This window comes from Phasianus colchicus, chromosome 12 (genome assembly GCF_987193195.1).
Source record: "Phasianus colchicus chromosome 12, bPhaCol1.hap1.1, whole genome shotgun sequence".
NCBI lineage: Eukaryota > Metazoa > Chordata > Aves > Galliformes > Phasianidae > Phasianus > Phasianus colchicus.
In genome coordinates this window covers 13,233,139-13,250,355 of record NC_143447.1, presented here as the reverse complement: position 1 = coordinate 13,250,355, position 17,217 = coordinate 13,233,139, and the positions used below count along the sequence as shown (strand labels likewise).

General features: G+C 42.8%; 1 protein-coding gene across 1 annotated transcript; it reads left to right on the top strand.

The window, feature by feature from the left end:
* Positions 1-90: 90 nt before the first annotated feature.
* TICRR (TOPBP1 interacting checkpoint and replication regulator) lies at positions 91-17,181 on the top strand. Its single transcript, XM_031587724.2, has 22 exons — positions 91-815; positions 1,471-1,756; positions 2,307-2,539; positions 2,752-2,995; positions 3,483-3,615; positions 3,876-4,012; positions 4,691-4,900; positions 5,203-5,351; positions 6,073-6,167; positions 6,476-6,569; positions 6,718-6,797; positions 7,081-7,323; positions 7,915-8,011; positions 8,203-8,275; positions 8,707-8,847; positions 9,338-9,428; positions 9,918-9,979; positions 10,619-10,774; positions 11,470-11,618; positions 11,812-14,089; positions 15,450-15,563; positions 15,904-17,181. The coding sequence occupies exons 1-22, from the start codon at positions 186-188 to the stop codon at positions 16,020-16,022; spliced, it is 5,814 nt and encodes a 1,937-aa protein (XP_031443584.2). The 5' UTR covers positions 91-185; the 3' UTR covers positions 16,023-17,181.
* Positions 17,182-17,217: the final 36 nt, after the last annotated feature.

Sequence of the window (17,217 nt, the reverse complement as noted above, 5' to 3'; positions counted from 1 at the left end):
GCGCGTCCCCACCCCCTACGCTGCGCCAGCGGTCCAATGATTAAGCGAGGAGCGGAGGGGGCGGGCTCGAGGGGCGGCCAATGAGAGCGCGCGGTGAGAGCGCGCGAGCGGTTGGAGAAGATGATGGCGGCGGTGGGCGCGTAGGGATGGCAGCTCCGTAAGGCGCTGCGGGCGGGCGGCCCGCCATGGCGTGCTCACCTAGCGCCGTGTTCTTGTTGGACGCCGCCAGCCCGGGGCGGCGGGAGCGGCTGCAGCTGTGCGCCCTGCGCCTCCTCAATCACCTGTGCTGCCGCTTCGGCCTGCCCCGCCTGCGCTGGGCCTACCGCTTCTTCGACTCCCTCGGGGGTCGCGGCGGGGCCTCGCGGGGCGGCGGCTTCCGTCCTCCGGCACCCCGGGCCTGGGCGCGTTTCGAGGAGGAGCTGGCGGAGCGGCTGGGAGCTCGGGGCTCCTCCGCCGCGCTGCCCGGCCCGGCGACCCGCCTCGCCCTCACGCACAGCGGCCTGAAGGAAACGCTCCTCGATTTCCAGTGGGACCGCCCCGAAATCGCGTCCCCTGCCAAAGCGCCCCGCGGGAGCGGCGGGGACGGCGGGGAGCTTTCCCCGAGCGACGGCTTCGTGAACGCCGTGTTCCTCTTCTCGCCGTGTCCCCGCTCCGGCCGGGAGCTGCGGCGGTTCGTGTCCGGAGGCGGCGCGGTCCCCGCGGAGCCCCCCGCGCTGCAGGAGGTGGCCGAGAAGCTGCTGCCCCGCAGCGTTCGCGAGCTGCTGGCCGAGCAGAGGATCACGCTGTACTGGGTGGACACCGCCGAGAGCTCGCAGGTGAGGAGTGAAGGGAGCGCGGCTCTGCGTTGCGGTGCCGATAGGGGTTTGTGTGCCGTCCTCCCGTTGTTCTCGGTTGTGATCTTTGAGTGGGGGAGGTGTGAAGGGTCTTCGCTTACTGCTGAGTGATTCTGTTCTGCACGAGGCTGAAAACGAGGAGCGATGATCCCTGTGGAGGCTGAGCTCTATCGGCAGTTTATTGATGGGCTGTTTCGTGCTTGGAGTTGGGTGGAAGTTACGGGTATCCGGAATGGCAGCCCAACAGTTCGAGTACCTTAATACTAAATTAAAAAGCCCACACTTGAAAATATTGGTTACACCTTAATTCAGTGGCAGTTTTATCTTTGTTACCTTCCCGAGAAAAGTAAAGTCACTGAAAATACTTGGAAGATGCTGCATTGAGATACTGTGTGTAGAATTCTTATGCTGGTTCTTCTAAAGTGATGCAGTGCAGTCCTTGCTGGTTGGTTGGATAGATGTAATCTCACTACTAGAATTAGAATCATAGAATCAGAAGGGTCGTTTAAAGATCTAGTCCAATTCTTCTGCAGTAAACAGCTCAATCAGGTGCTCAGAGCCCAGCCTTCTAGGGGTGGAATATCCACTGCCTCTTTGGGCAGCGTTAACTTAAGGCCTTTCTGTGTCTTCATTTCAGCTGATTAAATCCCCAGATCACGATGGATACTGGATAATGCTCCAACTGCTCCAGCAAGTAGGAGGCACCATTTTGCCATCTGAAACCTTAGTGCAATGTCCGAGTCACCACAGGGCAGACGTTGCTGATGTCTTTCTCAGAGACTCGGGTTCCCCAGTGCCACAGACTGTGCCATGGACAACACTTCTGCCATCGGACTCAGCCTTGAACAGTTTGTTTTCGAAGCCCTCTGTATTTCGTGCAGTGTTCCCCCAACAAGAAGGGACATTATTTCTCAGCATGCCTGGTAATCTTTCTTCTTTTTTTAAGACGTAATAATTGGTCTGTGATGTAGATTTCTTTCAGCTTCCCTTATGAAGAGTATGTATGGCAGAAACTTCAGGTATTTAAAGACCTGGTTTTTTATTAACAAAGTTATTGAGGTGCTCTAATTGCTTTGATATGAGAGCTTTTGGTCTGTATTCCTGGTGTGCTCTCTTTGTACTCAAATTTTGGGAAAGCTTAGGAGTCTGAGCTCTTTGCTGGGCGCACACTGTAGAGGTGTGTGCACTCTTTTTTACATACTTAGTTCAGTTCCTTCAATATAGTTGAACTAAAGAAATTAATTGAAAGGCCTGTGAGAAGAAACAGATTAGCTTTAAAGAAACATGTTGTGTACATCTGCTCTTTCTTTAGCAGGCCCTTTCCGCACTCTTTCATGAGAGAAGCTGGAGGGAACTCACTGTAGAGCTGTCTGATGTTGCAGTTTGTTTTTCTTGCATTGAAGTTCTCTTCATGTAGGTGAGAAATACATTTTGTACTGCTCTAGACTTATACTTTCTTTTACCCTTACACAGAAGGAAAGAAGGAAAGCTGTGCTGTGATTCTGGAACCTCTAGCCATGAGCCAAAGACAACTGCATTGTCCACTCAACATCATCCTGAAAGGCAGCATGATGAGCTGGAACTGGATGCAGGCTGTCAGCTTTCTCACAGAGAGCTGGATACTGAGAAGCTCTGAGACTGAATGCACAGAGCAGAACTGGTTCTATCAGCTGTTACGGAATCTAGTGATGAAAGAACTGCACATGGTAAATCTTTCTCTTTGCCATAAGCTAGTAGCTAGTTTTAAATGAACTGTGGCAGGAAAGGTGACAGTCTCACACATAATATCATTAAAGACAATAGCAGTGGTATTTGTTATGCAGCAAATTGGTCACTTGGAGCTAAATTCAGAACATCCATCTAATTAAGTCTCTGTGTATTTCTAGAAAATGTAAATACTTTTTCTTTTTTAATGTAGATTGCTGAAGTGTCTCAAACTAAATCTTCGTGCCCCTGCACTGCTGTTTTATCACCGCTTTCTGAGAGTACTGCTGTCCTCACTCTGTTCTGTACTGAAAAGACAGCTGAAGTTCAGCGATGCAACCTTGAGGGAGCTGTAGTAGAGACCTCTTCCCAGGATGATGCTTTGCATCTCCCAGATGTTGTACACAGTGTGTTGAGTGAAATAGACATGGCAGTGGAAGACTCTGTGGTTGATACAGGTAGGTGTTAGGAAATGCAAAGCAAGTCTTTTGTTCATCTCTAGATCTGATTTGGGGTGGAAGACTCTGGTGCTTATGAGTTCCTTAGTGAGGAGTCTCATTTCTTGGGGCTTGTTCATTTTGTGGCTCAGGCTGTATTATGCAGAAGTCTGCCCTGATGTACTTTTATTGACAGTGTTAGTTTTTATTGGCTTATGGATAAAGCACAGCTGCGCATGCTTGGGTGCAGGTTTTTATGATGAGGGTTCCTAAAAATTGTCATATGGATCATCCCTGGCCAGTCAAATCTTTACGAGTGCTTTCAAGATAACTGCATTTGGCTCACCTGTTTTGTGGTGTTGTGGATCTTATGGGTCTCTAAGCCTGGCAAGTAAACTGCCCCTCCATGAGCAGAGCTTTGGGAACTGCTACCTTAGTCTTTGTGAAGGCCAAGCTTTCTACCAATTCATTTAAAGCTTTGTTCTGATATATTTATTTCTTTATTCAGAAGAAACTCCTATGCCAGAGTGGGTCCAACGAGAGCTGTCCAGTACAGGGGGCTGGCATTCTTCAGTGCTTGAAGCGTGGTATTCTTCTTCAAATGCTTGTGGAGCGAGCTCAGATCTGATGGATTCATTCAGGTACTTTTCTGAAACAATGCTATGCTTCTTCTCACTTTGGTGCAGTTCTTTTAAGATTGCTTTTTGTTTTTCCTCAGTGTTTCTTAAGTAAGGCTTTTAGGAACAGGCTTTGGAAGAATACTGACGTGTTGCTTGTGGTATAGAATTGTGTTTTCCTACTGCTTGGATGTAGGAAAAACAGGTCCTGTGGAGTAAGAACAAGTAGTATGCTTTCTTCTCCACTGCTTTTCATACCTGTATTGACTTGTCCTTGTCTGTAGACTCCTACAGGTTCCATGTACTAATGTGAAGGATGATGAAGACCAATCTGAAGCGGAACTTTCAGAAAGTCTATCTGAGCTGTACCAAAGAAAATCAAGGGAAATATCTGCTGGAGCAGGAAATAATAAAAAAAGACGTATGTATAGTGTGGGATTATGTGTATTTTATCAATGAAAGATGATAGAGAAACCTTATTGCATAAACCCTAATGATCAGTACTCAGGATGAGTACTACTGATGAGTAGTGGCATGCTTTAGGCTTTTTCTCCATTTTAAAGACAGTGTAACTTATGTATCAGTATTATTGTTTAGAACAATCCAAATGACTCCTAAATGCAGGGTACTCAGTGACTGACAAAACTGTTAAGAGAGCAGAGTGCAGAGCTCTGCAGTTTCACTGGTTCTTGGAACAGGGACCACTTCAACTTCTGAATGTTGGAACACCTCTACTTTATTTGAAACTGGAGAAGTTTCAAATAAGAGTTTCATTGCTTTTTAATATACAAACCAAAGGTGCATATAAACTCATCTGATGTATACTTAAGTCAGCTCAAGATTTCTTTCCTATATATACAGCGTCTGATTCTACTTTATAAGCAGAGCAAAAGCCTTCGTCTGCTTTTGACTTTAAGAACTTACTGCCTCCTATGCTGCTTGTACATCTATTTTATGGGGAAATAAAAACCTTCTAGAGTGTTTTCTTAACTAATGGTTACTTACCTTGCTTGACTGCAATACAGAATTCTATGTTGTTCTAACTTGATGTTCCTACCCCACCCAGTGTATCTGAAATTCCCTTTTTATGGTGTTACAGGAGGGGTTCCTCGAACTCCGGTCAGGCAGAAGATGAAGACCATGTCCAGATCCTTGCAGATGCTCAATGTAGCAAGGTTGAATGTAAAAGCACAGAAGTTTCAACCTGATGGTATGCCAACAGTGAGTGAGAAGGTTCCACAGAAGCTTTCAGCAAAAAGATTGGATGAGAAGTTGGAAGGAAAGGAAAAGGCACTTAAAACATCAGTAGGTGTGTACTGACTTATCCTTCATTCTGATGTGGGCTAAGGCTTTTCCTTGCAGCTGTCTGTGGCTGGTGTGATGAGCAGTGAGACATTACAGTAGCCTAGAAGCTTGGTGAAATGCTTGGATCTTAACTTCCTATTTTTTCTGGACTTAAGACCACTTCTGTTAGTGTTCTGTGGTCTTGCATGCATATTTGCATTATAACTTGTATTCTGTTCTTCAGCTGAAATGAGTTGGTTTATTTTTTTTCTACCAGTGATGTGTGATAAGCTGATATTTGGTTGACTTGGACCATTTCCCTTTCAGACTTGAAAACTGAAGAGGAGCTGCAGTCTCATTTAATTACGAGCTATCAAAAGGTGGTTGCTGAGGAAGTTCTTTCATCTGTATGTGCACAGAATATGATCATGGCCATTAAAAGGTTCTTGAAAATACAGGATACCAAAGAGAAAGAGGTAGGCAAGAACATGTGAGCAGAGCTGTTACTAGTTTGAGTATGAAACAGCAAGGTTTTTAAAACTATTTTCCTTCAACTTAAGTTATTTAAATGCACACTTGGTGAAAACCACAAACAAGTTGTTCTATTTGTGCTGAATCAGTAGTAAAAACTATGAGTAAAGAACATAGGATAATCCATTTCAGATATTAGTTTACATCTCTGTGTAACACATTGAAACAGATTTTTTTCCTTTACATTGACCTCCATCTGAATTTTAATTTCATTTAAAGACAATGTTTTCAAAAAAAGAACATTCTTAGAAGACAACTTTTAAAATATCGTGTCTGTTTTTGCTTTTCATGGTTAATCTAGGCAGATTAATTCTCCAAGGGAGAGAAATAGTCAAAAGTATTTGAGCTGTGTTCTGGATTGTAGCTGGGTTAAGCTAAAATTGGTAAGATTGTCTCTAGTCAAAGCAAGTACTTTGAGAGACAGATCCATAGGTAGTGAAGGCCTGAAGCTGCAAGCAGTCCTGTGCCTTTTGTTGTTAGGCTGTATGTTTTTCTACATCTTGCATTGTGACTTTACTACCGGAAGCAAGAGAGAATTCCTTCCTTGAAGGAGGAAAACAAATTAAGCTGTTCTAAAAAGACTGGGAGAAGGGAGGGGTGAGAAGTACCTGTCCTGTATACAAGCAACTCACTTGAAGTTTTTGCTCTAATTTTGTGTATCTGTAGGTTGCCTGTGTGGAAAAAGTCAGAAACCATCTCCTCAAGACAAGCAAGTTGCTCAGACAACAGCACGGTTCAGAGAAGGAAACCAAAGTCAGAGAGTATGAGACACCCTACTTACTTTAACTCCTGAGATGCAGTGGAGTTGGTTAGCACTTCTCAGTGGTAGCTCTTTTGTGCAAGTAAAAATACTTACGTTGGTGAAATAGAAACATTAAATGCAAATATACGTATGTTATATGATAAGCATTGCAGCCCAAACGTAAAATGTGGCATCTCTCCTGCTGCCAAAAGAAGTGCTAACCAAATTATGCTGTCCAGACCTTACTGCTGTATGAGCAGTTGTTTTGGAGTGAATACCCTGTTTCCACCAGGAAACTGGGCAGTAAATGACTGCTTCTTTTCTAAGGTGTCGACTTCAGGTGTTTTTGCGGCTTGAGTTGTGTCTTCAGTGTCCATCACTACAAAACAATGCTGATGAAATGGAGCAACTGTTAGAAGAGGCAAGTATACTTTAGAGACCAGGAATATAGACCCAGAACTTGTAATTTTCCCCTGAATCTATTGTGACATTCTATGTTCCTTGCTAAAAATGTAGTGTTGACAATTGTTATACCTTAATCCTTTTTCCCACCTGATGTTCTCTTCCAGATGACAGATATGCTGCGCATTTTATGTCTGACTGAAGACCCAGGGTACCTTACCAAGTTCCTAGAGGAAATACTAGAATTGTAAGTTCTTTGGGGTGCCTTGAGTGTTACTGGGGACTGTGGGTTTTGTTGCATACTTTTTTTGAGAGAACAGCAATGTACAGATTTGATTCGGTGCATTGTTGTAAGGTTGAGGATTTAGACTATTGTTTGCTGCTAAATGTAGCTAATAAGCAAATAAACTAATAATATTTTCAGTTTTTTAACTGATGCTTAAAAACAAAGGTTTTGTTCAAGCCTTGGGACTGTAGCGTTGACTGTTTTGTTGGTGATTGTATTTGATGTGGGTTCTCTGATGTTCTAGGTATATGAATTCTATACCAAAGACCCTTGGAGATCTTTACTACAGTCTGGGTACACAAATACCTTCAAAGCTGGCTTCTGTCCTGCCTTCAGACTTCTTCAGTGATGATTCAATGACTGTGGATAGCAAATCTCCAGGCCTTCCACCATCTTTATCATCTGTCCTAACTCCCACTGCTGTTTGCCTACGCAGTGAGAGTGATCAGCTGGAGGAACTGCGCACTCGATCTGCCCAAAAGAGAAAGTAATAATCCCAAATAAGGGAGCCAGCTGGTTGTGATCTGACCTGTGTTGGTGGAGCTATCTAAACTATAGCTCAATCATTCTGATTTCTGTTGCTGAATAGCTAGTTAGGGTGAGCTCACGCTTGCTGAGAACTCTGAGACTCCTATAAAGGACTCCTATTTTTCATGTTAATTGCTTATTGTTACTGCTAAGTGTGAATTCGGGGGGTTCTGCATGTCTGTTCTATGCACGAATAGAGTTTGTGAGTCTTCTGTAAGAGGAAGATGATGTTCCAGTATGCACAAAGTGACTCTGTATCACTGAAGTTAAGACTGAGATTTGCTGTGGACCTCTGTGGTGGGGATCCTGTGTTCATTTCTTCAAACTATGAAATGAGTTTTAATACCAACCTTAAAGTTAGTTACAGCTATTTATATTGCAGATGACCTCTGGGTTGTAATGTAAGAGAGGTACTACCACAGAGAATTTGCAGTCTGAGTTCAGGTTAAGATTTTCTATCTCTAGAGTCAAACTGGTGTTTAATTGTCAATTAGATTGATAACTCCATTTCTGATCTTATTTTAACTGGATCTTTGTGTAACTTCTAAAGGAATAATGTATTAGCCAGACACAGGAGCATGACAGAAGCATCACAGAATTTGCGTCAGATTGAGATTCCCAAGATAGACAAGAATCTCATCAGAAAGGTAAAAGTCTCCCAGAAGCACTGTGGGTGGGTTGCTCATGCCGGGGTGTAGCAGTGCTGTGAAGTGACACAAATGCAAAAAAAAAAAAAAAAAAAAAAAAAATCTTGCTCTGTAACTCAGTAGGCATATAAGAACTACTGGTATAAGACCTACTGGTGAGTCTAATTTAATTATTACTTTTTTATTTCTAGGAGAGCTCACGTTCTCACCTTGCTACTGAGAAATCCCAACCAATGCCTTTGCTGCAGAAAGAAGCAGTGCAAGGTATATTGACTTCTAGCTTTTCCATGGAAAGGTGCGTCTTCAGCACATCATCTTTGTAAATTTCAGTGAGCTGTGATGCAATCCTGCTGAAGCATGCTGGAATTCTGAAAGAAGTTTTACTGAATTCTGCAAAAAAAAAAATTGAGAGTGAAAAAAATAGTTGTTTTGCGTGCTACACACAGCAAACTTGTATCATGTCCTGAAAAGAAAATGTCTCAGTTCTTCTTTGATTCTTGTAGGAAGTCCAAGATAGATTTAGAGAAGGACATATTCTGATAACAACTATTCCATCTCAAGACAAAAAAAAAACAACAACAAATGTGCATAACTTTTGTGGTTTATTCCTACACTGGTATCTGATCCCATTTCTAGTGCCCTAATTGAAATGTCTTTTTTTCCTTTTTAATTTCTCGCTTTCTCTCCTTGCACAGAAGTTACAAAGGTAAGGAGGAACCTCTTCAATGAAGGGATACGTTCACCATCAAAAAGAACTATGAAGAAAATGCCCAGAAGTCAGTCAGTATCTGCTGTGGAAGGCTTAAGATACAAGTGCACTGATGAAGGGGCTAAAGGTAGGATGTGGCTTGCAGGTGTAGAACAGCTATAAGAGCTGCATTGATAACTAATTTGTGCATTGTTTTCAGTAAAGGAGAAAACATTTTGGATCACAGTTGTTATTATATAGTGAATAGGGTGGTTTTGAAACAGAAACCTACTTTAGTTAAAAGTTGATACACCTCTCAAATGAAATGTTAAAAATAGTTACAGAAATGATGTGTGAGTGAAGGATGAGGAATGAAGTTACCTCAGTAGGCTTATTACGTCTGTCACATCAAAGTCAGTACTATAAATAAATAATACTGAAGGAGTAGGAGATATATTTCAGAGTCCAGTATCTATATCTATGATTATAGCTTGTGAATGCTGGGAGGCTGATACATAATGATTCTGTGTTGGCAGTCATTCTTAAGCTGAAGCCCATGTGAAACTATTTGTTCTAACTGCTTTATAATTGTGTGCTATTGTATCCATTGCTTCAATTTATTTACTTTTGTTTTCAAGATCATCACAAGTTACTGACCAAGAAAGTTGCAGAAACACCACTACATAAACAGGTCTCTAGGAGACTACTGCATAAGCAGATTAAAGGCCGGTGAGTAAGCTCTTAATTTCTTCAGTAAGTGCTGGATGTTTAATTAATGGCTATGAGGACAAGAACCAGCTCTCCTTTCTGTGGTCAGTGTTGTTTTCACCTAAGGTAGCAAAGAGAATCGGTGGAGGCATGTCCTATTGTATGGCTGTAGAGAAAATCTGCTTGTTTCATTGTGTGTGTCCAAGTACTTTTAATTCCTGCAGCAAGGTGCTGTTTAGGTTTAGTTTCTGCTTTAAGGACTTCCAGAGAAAAGGCCTGTGCTGGAATCTGTGCAATTCAGGCTAAAACTTCTGTTTACTTCCATTTAAAACTGTTATTTCTAATACAGAAAGACCATAGCTTAATAGAAGGTAAAATTCATACTAATTGCTCAGAGTACCCCACAGAGCAGTATATTGCTGTAGAATATGGTACTGCTTTTCAGTTTTCATGGTAAGTTCTGTTTTTGTAAATGTGAATGGTGTGATGAATCCAACACTGTTTTTCAAGGTCGTCTGATCCAGGCTGTGAGACTGGTGTTGTAGAAGAGTCTCCAGAAAAAGTCATAAGTGGTAAGCACTAATTTCTTTTTTTTGTTTATTAAAAGCACTCAAAGCATGTTCATCCCATGGGCTACAACTTAGATAATGCACAAATAGTCAATAAAACATTAGTATACTACTGGTGGAGCACAACATCCCCAGTTATCTAAAGGATGGATATCAAGTGGATAGGGCCAGGCTGGGCCCTAATAATGCTCTGATTTCTGTTGTAACAAGCAAGTGTTCTGCAAAAAAACTGGCTGCTGCTGTTTCTTATGTGCAAGAAGGAAGAAGAAAGAGTATAGTTGGATAAATAGGAAAGTAAATCTCTAGTAAGAAGAGACAGGAGAACTAGTTTTGTAACCTGGATGCTACTTGAATCAAATATGGATTTTCTAGTATTCCTTCTCGTGTAATTGCTGGAGGGGGAGGAAGGTAATCATGACTTAGAGGACAGAGTGCTGTGATTTGGAAGGAGGCTTGCATGCATTAGCATTCCAAAGCCCCTGAAAGCTGAATTTTTTCACACAAATGCCTCAGTATGTGAGATGTTAAGCGTACAAAAGCTGCTGCTTAGAGTGTGTTTTTTTCCACTGTGATCTGTTCCTAAAGATGTCCCCATCATTGAAGGACAAAGGAGGCTCAGTCTGTGATATCATTGCATTTCAGAAGCAGGTTTAAGAAGAAGTCCTCGCATCAGACAGCTGACTTTGAATAGGACCCACTCTGGTGTTTTCTATTCTGCTGCGCAGTCCAGCTCACAGAATTCACAGCAAGTCCGCTGGGGACAAGAAGAAGAGAGCTGTACTCAGCAGGATGTAGCAGGTACCAAGTGGAATTTGAGTAGGCTTATATTGCTGCTCTGAAAAGCTGACCTGGATACCTCTAAGTTTGATTTGATTTGGCTCTACAACAGACTGTGAGGAGCTAAGAGCTATTATGTAATGTCGTCTTTAGGCAGGATTAATCCCTGGTAATATTTGAATTGAGAATCTGAATTTGGAGGATGGAATGGCAGTTTTTTCTACAATGAATAATATACTGCCAACTTAAGAAACTAGTCAGGCCTGTCTAACAGAATATCACTGATTGTCAGTCTGCATTCCTTAAATGCAGTGAAATCCCTGTAAAATACAGGACAGAAATCCTAAAGCTACCTTCAGTCTCTTCTGGCAGCATAAAGCAATGACTGATGGCATCGTTGCAGGCTTTCTCTGTAGGATTATCAGTTATAAATAGTGACATTTAGTTCTTTATACCTACTAGGATCCTTAGTCATGAACCAAATTCTTCTGATGCTATGGGCTATAAACAGAAAAAGAAGCTGAGCTATCTAGGTTTTTTTTCCTTTAGAGCACTCTTTCTATGGATGATTATTAGATTGGGAAATAATTCTATTGAATCTTAAACGTCAAGCAAAAAAAACCTGCTAGGGCTGTGAGATGCATACACTTTGAAGTGATTGAGACAATTGTTTGTGGCATTTTAGTTGAATTGTATCATTCCATTGTACTTTCTAGGTGTTAGGCTGCATTCTGGGTGTCCAACTCCCAAGAGATTTTTCTTTGGTGCAGTCATTGATGCATGTAGTCCTTCAGTGAAGCATTCACCTGGAAGGAGGAGAACAAGAAAGGATTCCTTGAATGTAGAGGAGCTGACTACCTGTCAGGTAGAGACAAACACTTGCTACTTTTTCTTCAATCCGTTTATTCTATTAATGTTTAGTGAGATTTAGATGTCTTAAACTTAGTGTTTCTGCAAGTCTAACAAAATGGTTTACTTATTTACCTCTCAAGGTTTAGAGGGATAAATAACAGTACTGGAGCAGAACAAGCTTGATTCTTTTTTTTCCTCTTCTGTAGACTCCTAGAAAAACACCTCATAAATCTGCACAGAAACTGCTGAATTCTGCCAGCAAACCGCTGAGGAGATCACCTCGCATTCTTCACAGGACACCACAAAAGGTGGAGAAGACTCCCAGCAGAAGTCCAGCTGCTAAGCAGACTGCAGCTAAGTGTTTGGGAAAGTACTTCTCTCATCCTGTACAAAGGATGACATCACCATCTGTGTTAACAGAAGGCAAAAGGACTTGCTTACTGCAAGTAACTAAGGACTGTTCTCCAGCAGAAAAACTTTTCTCTCCCTACAAAGATACTGGTTTACAGATGCCAGAACACAATCAGATACTGAGCACTGTGAATCCTTTATTACCTCTGCAAGACTCAACTCCAGCTGCTGCTTCCCTACCTGCCACCCAGAAAAGCATTTTTGCAGAACTACAAACTCCAAGACATTCCTTGAGATCTATCTCAAAATCAGTGTCTCCAGTTGGTGCTCGGAGGCAAATCCTTCCAAGTGAAATTGAGATGCAGCCGGAATCAGCATCTCAAGCAATGGAAAGTACTCCCAGGAAAGCTGAACATTCAGGTTCAAAACTCTCAACCAGCCCACTGAGTGATGTAGAAATGTCTCAGCTCACCATGAAACTGGAAACTCCCTTCAGTTCTCCTCTCTCTGAAAAAGCTACAAATGCTTTACCAATCAGCTCTCCTTCCCACACAGAGGCTAAGGAGTCTGACAGGGAATTTAATGTGCCAGAAAAATCTCTTTTAAAATCTCCAGGTGTCAGTGGCATTTTGCTGGAGTCCCCACTTAACACTTCCAAGCAGGTCAAAGGTGAACCAAATTCTGGAGGAGAGAGCCAAGCACATGTGTGTGAAACACCTTCCAAAAGTAAGGATGGTCATCACAATAATGGTGGTGATTCTTGCTTAGGAAGCCTCCAGTTCTGTAAATCCCAAATTTCTGAAAATACCCATGTAGTGGAGAATAAACAAATGGATGCAATGGCTCAAAGCTCTTCTCCAAGGAAGGACTCAGAAAACTTGAAAAAGCATTCCTCTCCAGAGCTGTCTGCTGGAGAACACATGCTGAATGCTCACATTCCATCTCAGCAATCAAGTAAGGAGGGCAACTCCAGTGTAAGCACCAGTGAATCCTTCCTAAGCAGTTCTCAAACAAGCATTGATGAATTGGAACCAAAAGCTCTGCAGAAAAAAGAATGTACAGGGCGAAAGGCACCAAGTCTTAAGAGACACTCCAGATCTGCCCAGAATACCTCACCTCCCCTGCCTAAGTCAGCTCCTGCCTATTCGTTACGGTGTACTGCAGACAGGAGGCAACGGGAGGCTGCAGCACGGATGGGAAATCCAGAGCTTCCAGCCAAATTCTCAACTCCTAAAATTCACAGCCAGCAGCCTTCTGAGAGCTCAACAACTTACGAAGTTGAGCTTGAAATGCAAGCTTCAGGCCTGCCCAAACTTCGCTTTAAGAAAATTGGTTCTTGCTCAGCATTAGATGTTCAATCTGAAGCAAACGTTAGCAAACCCAAGGGAGGGGAAAGCCCTTTTGGTGATCTGGCTATGACCTGGTGTAGTAAACACCCAGGAAAACTAGCAGCTGCCTGTGTTTCACCCTCCTGCTTTCGCTCTTTCCACGGTACACCTGGGAAGGGTGGAGGACAGACCTACATATGTCAGTCATACACCCCAACAAGCTGTGCTTCTAACACCACCTCCCCATCCCCCTTGGAAGCAGAAGTTCCCTTGACTCCTCCAAAGCTGAAGGGGAAGACTACTCCTGATGCTATTAAGGACTGGCCTCGGAGAAAGAGAGCAGCAAGCAGCACTGCTAACAGTAGCTGTAGTCAAAGTGAGAAAAATGCAGATGAAGCAGTGGCAACAAGCAGAGAAGGAAAACTGAAGGACTTGGAGAACTGCAGTAGCAAAGTAACATGTGGCTTTGGAGAGTTTGAACTGGAGGGAATTTACAGGCTCCAGGATCAAGTGTCTCCTAATGACATGGAACCCAGAGATGAAGAGAGATCTGCCATGGGGGCTTCTGGCTTGACATCTCGTAAGCGGGTCTTTACATATCTATCACCAGAAAGGGAGAATCATGAGGCCAAAAGAGCTTGCACTGATAAGTGCAACATGGTTCTCGGTGCCTTTTCCCCAGAAGAGGGCAACAGAAACAAAGCAAGGACAGACTCAGTACTTCCTGAGAAGCCCAGAGCGTGTTTGCTTCTAACTCCTGTGCAGCACATTTGCATAGGGGATGATGATGTCTTCCCTTTGTCAGGTAATCAAGTGGAATAAGTGACACTACTGAAATTCAGAGTGGGGGGGGAAAAAAAAAGACAACTGTTCTGTCTGACTAACTGAGGGAGACTGAGATGAAAGGGGAGAGTGGGTTGCAAATGGAATGTAAGCTAATTATGTGGAGAGGCAGATCAGATGTGAGGTTCTGCTATTGTCATCATGTGTGAGTATTTAATCAGTGGAGTAATAATTAAGAGGCTACAAATAGGGAAGAGCAGGAGGCTGGAATAATTGAAATATTAAGAATTTGGTTTTGTTTAAGGGAGGATCCCTGTTACAACCAAATGCTATCTTTAGGAGCAAATAATGAAAACTCAAACAGGGAAAAAAAAGATGCTGTAAGGTAACTGCAGTGCTCAGGATGGAATGCAAACCATGACTTGAGGGACTGGCAGCACTACACTGCTGTTTGTTTTGAAAATTAGACTGGGCAGCAGATTTGAGTTTATGTGGATGTTCTTGGCTGTTTCTGCCATGTTTCTATCCAGCAGTGAATATGGCTGTCTCAAGTCTAAAGCCTTGGCTTCTTCAGTGTAGATCAGCACCTTGTGGGTTGATGTTGCATGATGTTGATATTTATTGGTGCTCCAGTTCTCCCGTGGACCTGTGGCAGTGTAGCTGTTGAAAGCGTGTATCAGAAACCTTTGTAGCAGTGATATTGTATCAGGCATTGAAGTTTAAGCAAGGTCTCTGCTTTTACTTTATGTCTGACCTCGATAAAGCTGTCTCTTTGAGCAAGGCCCTATGAATTTCAAATACTTCTAAAACAGTATTTGTTTTCTAGAACAACCTTCAGCTTTACAGAGGACCATGGCAGATAGTGTTTTATAATCATTGCGTGCCCTGAAGTGCCAGATTTCAGCATCTTATCTCTTAGAAGAAAAGTTTTGTTCATGGAGGGCAGTGTCTTATGTGTTACAACAGGTATCATCAAGAAAAAAGAGTGAACTTGCAAGCAATGTTAGACCATATTCAGGATATGAAATAACAGCAGTGCTTAACCTTGAGTTGGTTCTGTAAAAGGACCATCTGTACCTACAAACCTTATTTTTGCGTTTACAGACTGGCTGTAATGGTGATTTTTCATTCAGGACACTTGAGCTGTGAGCAGTGATACGTTTAGTAAAAGTGGAGTGCTTACTAAGCTAAATCCTTCAAGAGCTATTGCAGACATCTTTTGGTGGCAGAAATGCACTGTGCTAGCTGAGACTATGCTGGGGATAAATACGAAGTATTGTGCTGATGGAAGCTTCAAGGCAGAACAAGGGCTGTATTTGAGACTTAACTGAAAGCACTCTTGAGCTGTCAGTTTGCTGCAGTTTGTCACTGTGCTTCTCCAGGTGCCACCCCTCCAGTGAAGAGCGCTCTCTGTGCCAGCAGCCTCCTGGCACTGACACAGTCTCCACTGCTGTGTAAGGGACAGACGCCGCCATCTCGGAGAAAGTGTGCCCAAGGTAACCTCTTGCCCTGTAAGGAAGGGCTGGGTGTGTGCTCTGCGTGCCTACAACTAAGTGAGAACTAAAGCAGGCTGTGCTAGGGACTGTTCTTTGGGTTGTTCTTTGTGCAGAAAGTGTGTGGGTGTATTTGCCATTGCTGTGTGCCATGTCTATCTTGCATGCTTCCAATGAACTTTGTGTGAGCTGGGAAATTGAGGAGGGTGAGGTATTAGCAATGAATAAGAGTAGCTTAACAAGAAGTGCAGCATGCTGATCCTGTTAGTGTTGGTTTTCTTGGAGTCACTGGGAAGTGAGTTTTAATAAACTGTGGCTTTAATTTCATCTTTGTATTTTGTAGGTGAGGAATCTGATGACCTTGAAGTTATTAGCAATCAGGAGCTGTCTCCATTCCACAGCATGGCTTCCAGGAAACGTTCCCTCAGCAGGACTTACTCACGGAAAAGGTTGCTGAGCTGAAGTCTGGAGCCAGAACACTATGGGAAGTACTGTGTTATGTGAGCTGTACAGTATGGATTTTTACAAAGAACTCTTTTATTTGGTTCAGGCCTGGAGCTGTCTACCCTGATGTGAGATGGGATGGCAGTGGAAAAAAGGAACTACTCTAAATGTTTTAACTTGAATTGCAGCATCTCTCCATCCTTTTTGCCTCTTCTCCTGTATATGGTTAGTAGCTGAGTTCTGCAGTGAAGGGTTCAATCCTGCTAGGTAAAGAGGGGGAATTGTCACTCTTCTAATTTACTTATAAAATAAACTGATGTGGATTCTCATTGTGTCACTTCATCAGAAATCTGGCTTGTCTCATCCTGAATCCAGGACTGGCAATTCAGAAGCTTGTTGATTGGTTTTAAGGCTTTGAGGGGCTAATGGTGTCAAATGGAACTTGCTTTTCATGCAAAGGTATTTGCTTCATGGAAACCCTATTTGTTGAGAGAAGAAAAGCTGACTGTTTCCTTCTTCAAGCAGAGGAATGGCGTGCATAAGTGATAGGTGCACTTATCTTATAAAATTTGGGAAGTATTGAGCTCTAAGACTACTAATTATTTCTAGGAAAGTAGGATGAGTTTTCCCTTTCTCTGTAGAAAATAAAGGTTCTGAACTTAAATGTGCAGCTTAGCCAAACCTAGAGTCCTCAATAATGCTAAGTTCCTGTTTCAAGCATCAAAAACAGCCCTGCAGCCAAGATTAAGTGTGTAGGAAGATGAATTTGTGCTTCAGATGCTGGCTCTTGGTGTGCTATGCCTAGAAGAGTAGTTGTGGTAGTGCTCATGATTTCAGCTGAAACAGAATGGCTTGTTTTTAGAGTCAGGCAGAGGGAAGAGTGCCCGCTTCCTTCCCTTTTGCCCTCCTCAAATCAGGTACCTGGGCTTTTATTTCTTGTCCTGGTGGAGCAGGAAATGGTGCTGAACCAGGGCTGCTTTTATCCTGGATTTTTCAGGCATCTGTGTTGCTGTCTGGAGGTGCTTTTCCTGCTTCATGTAGGAAGCCTACCCCATCCCCTGTGAGTGGAAGAAATGCTGAACTAGTAAATGAAAAGCCTTTTCATGAGAAAGTACTTGTCCAGATTATTCTGAGCATTTACAGAACCAGATACTCAAGCATTAAGGCACTACTGTGGCACTGCATGGCTGAGTTCCCATGCAGTGAGCTTTAA

What these genes read in the sequence shown, in the direction of transcription:
- TICRR (XM_031587724.2), top strand. Translation starts at nt 186, where the DNA reads ATGGCGTGCTCACCTAGCGCCGTGTTCTTGTTGGACGCCGCCAGCCCG. An exon ending in ACACCGCCGAGAGCTCGCAG is followed by an intron (nt 816 to 1,470) that starts GTGAGGAGTGAA and finishes TCTTCATTTCAG; the next exon opens with CTGATTAAATCCCCAGATCA. An exon ending in CACTGATGAAGGGGCTAAAG is followed by an intron (nt 8,848 to 9,337) that starts GTAGGATGTGGC and finishes TTTGTTTTCAAG; the next exon opens with ATCATCACAAGTTACTGACC.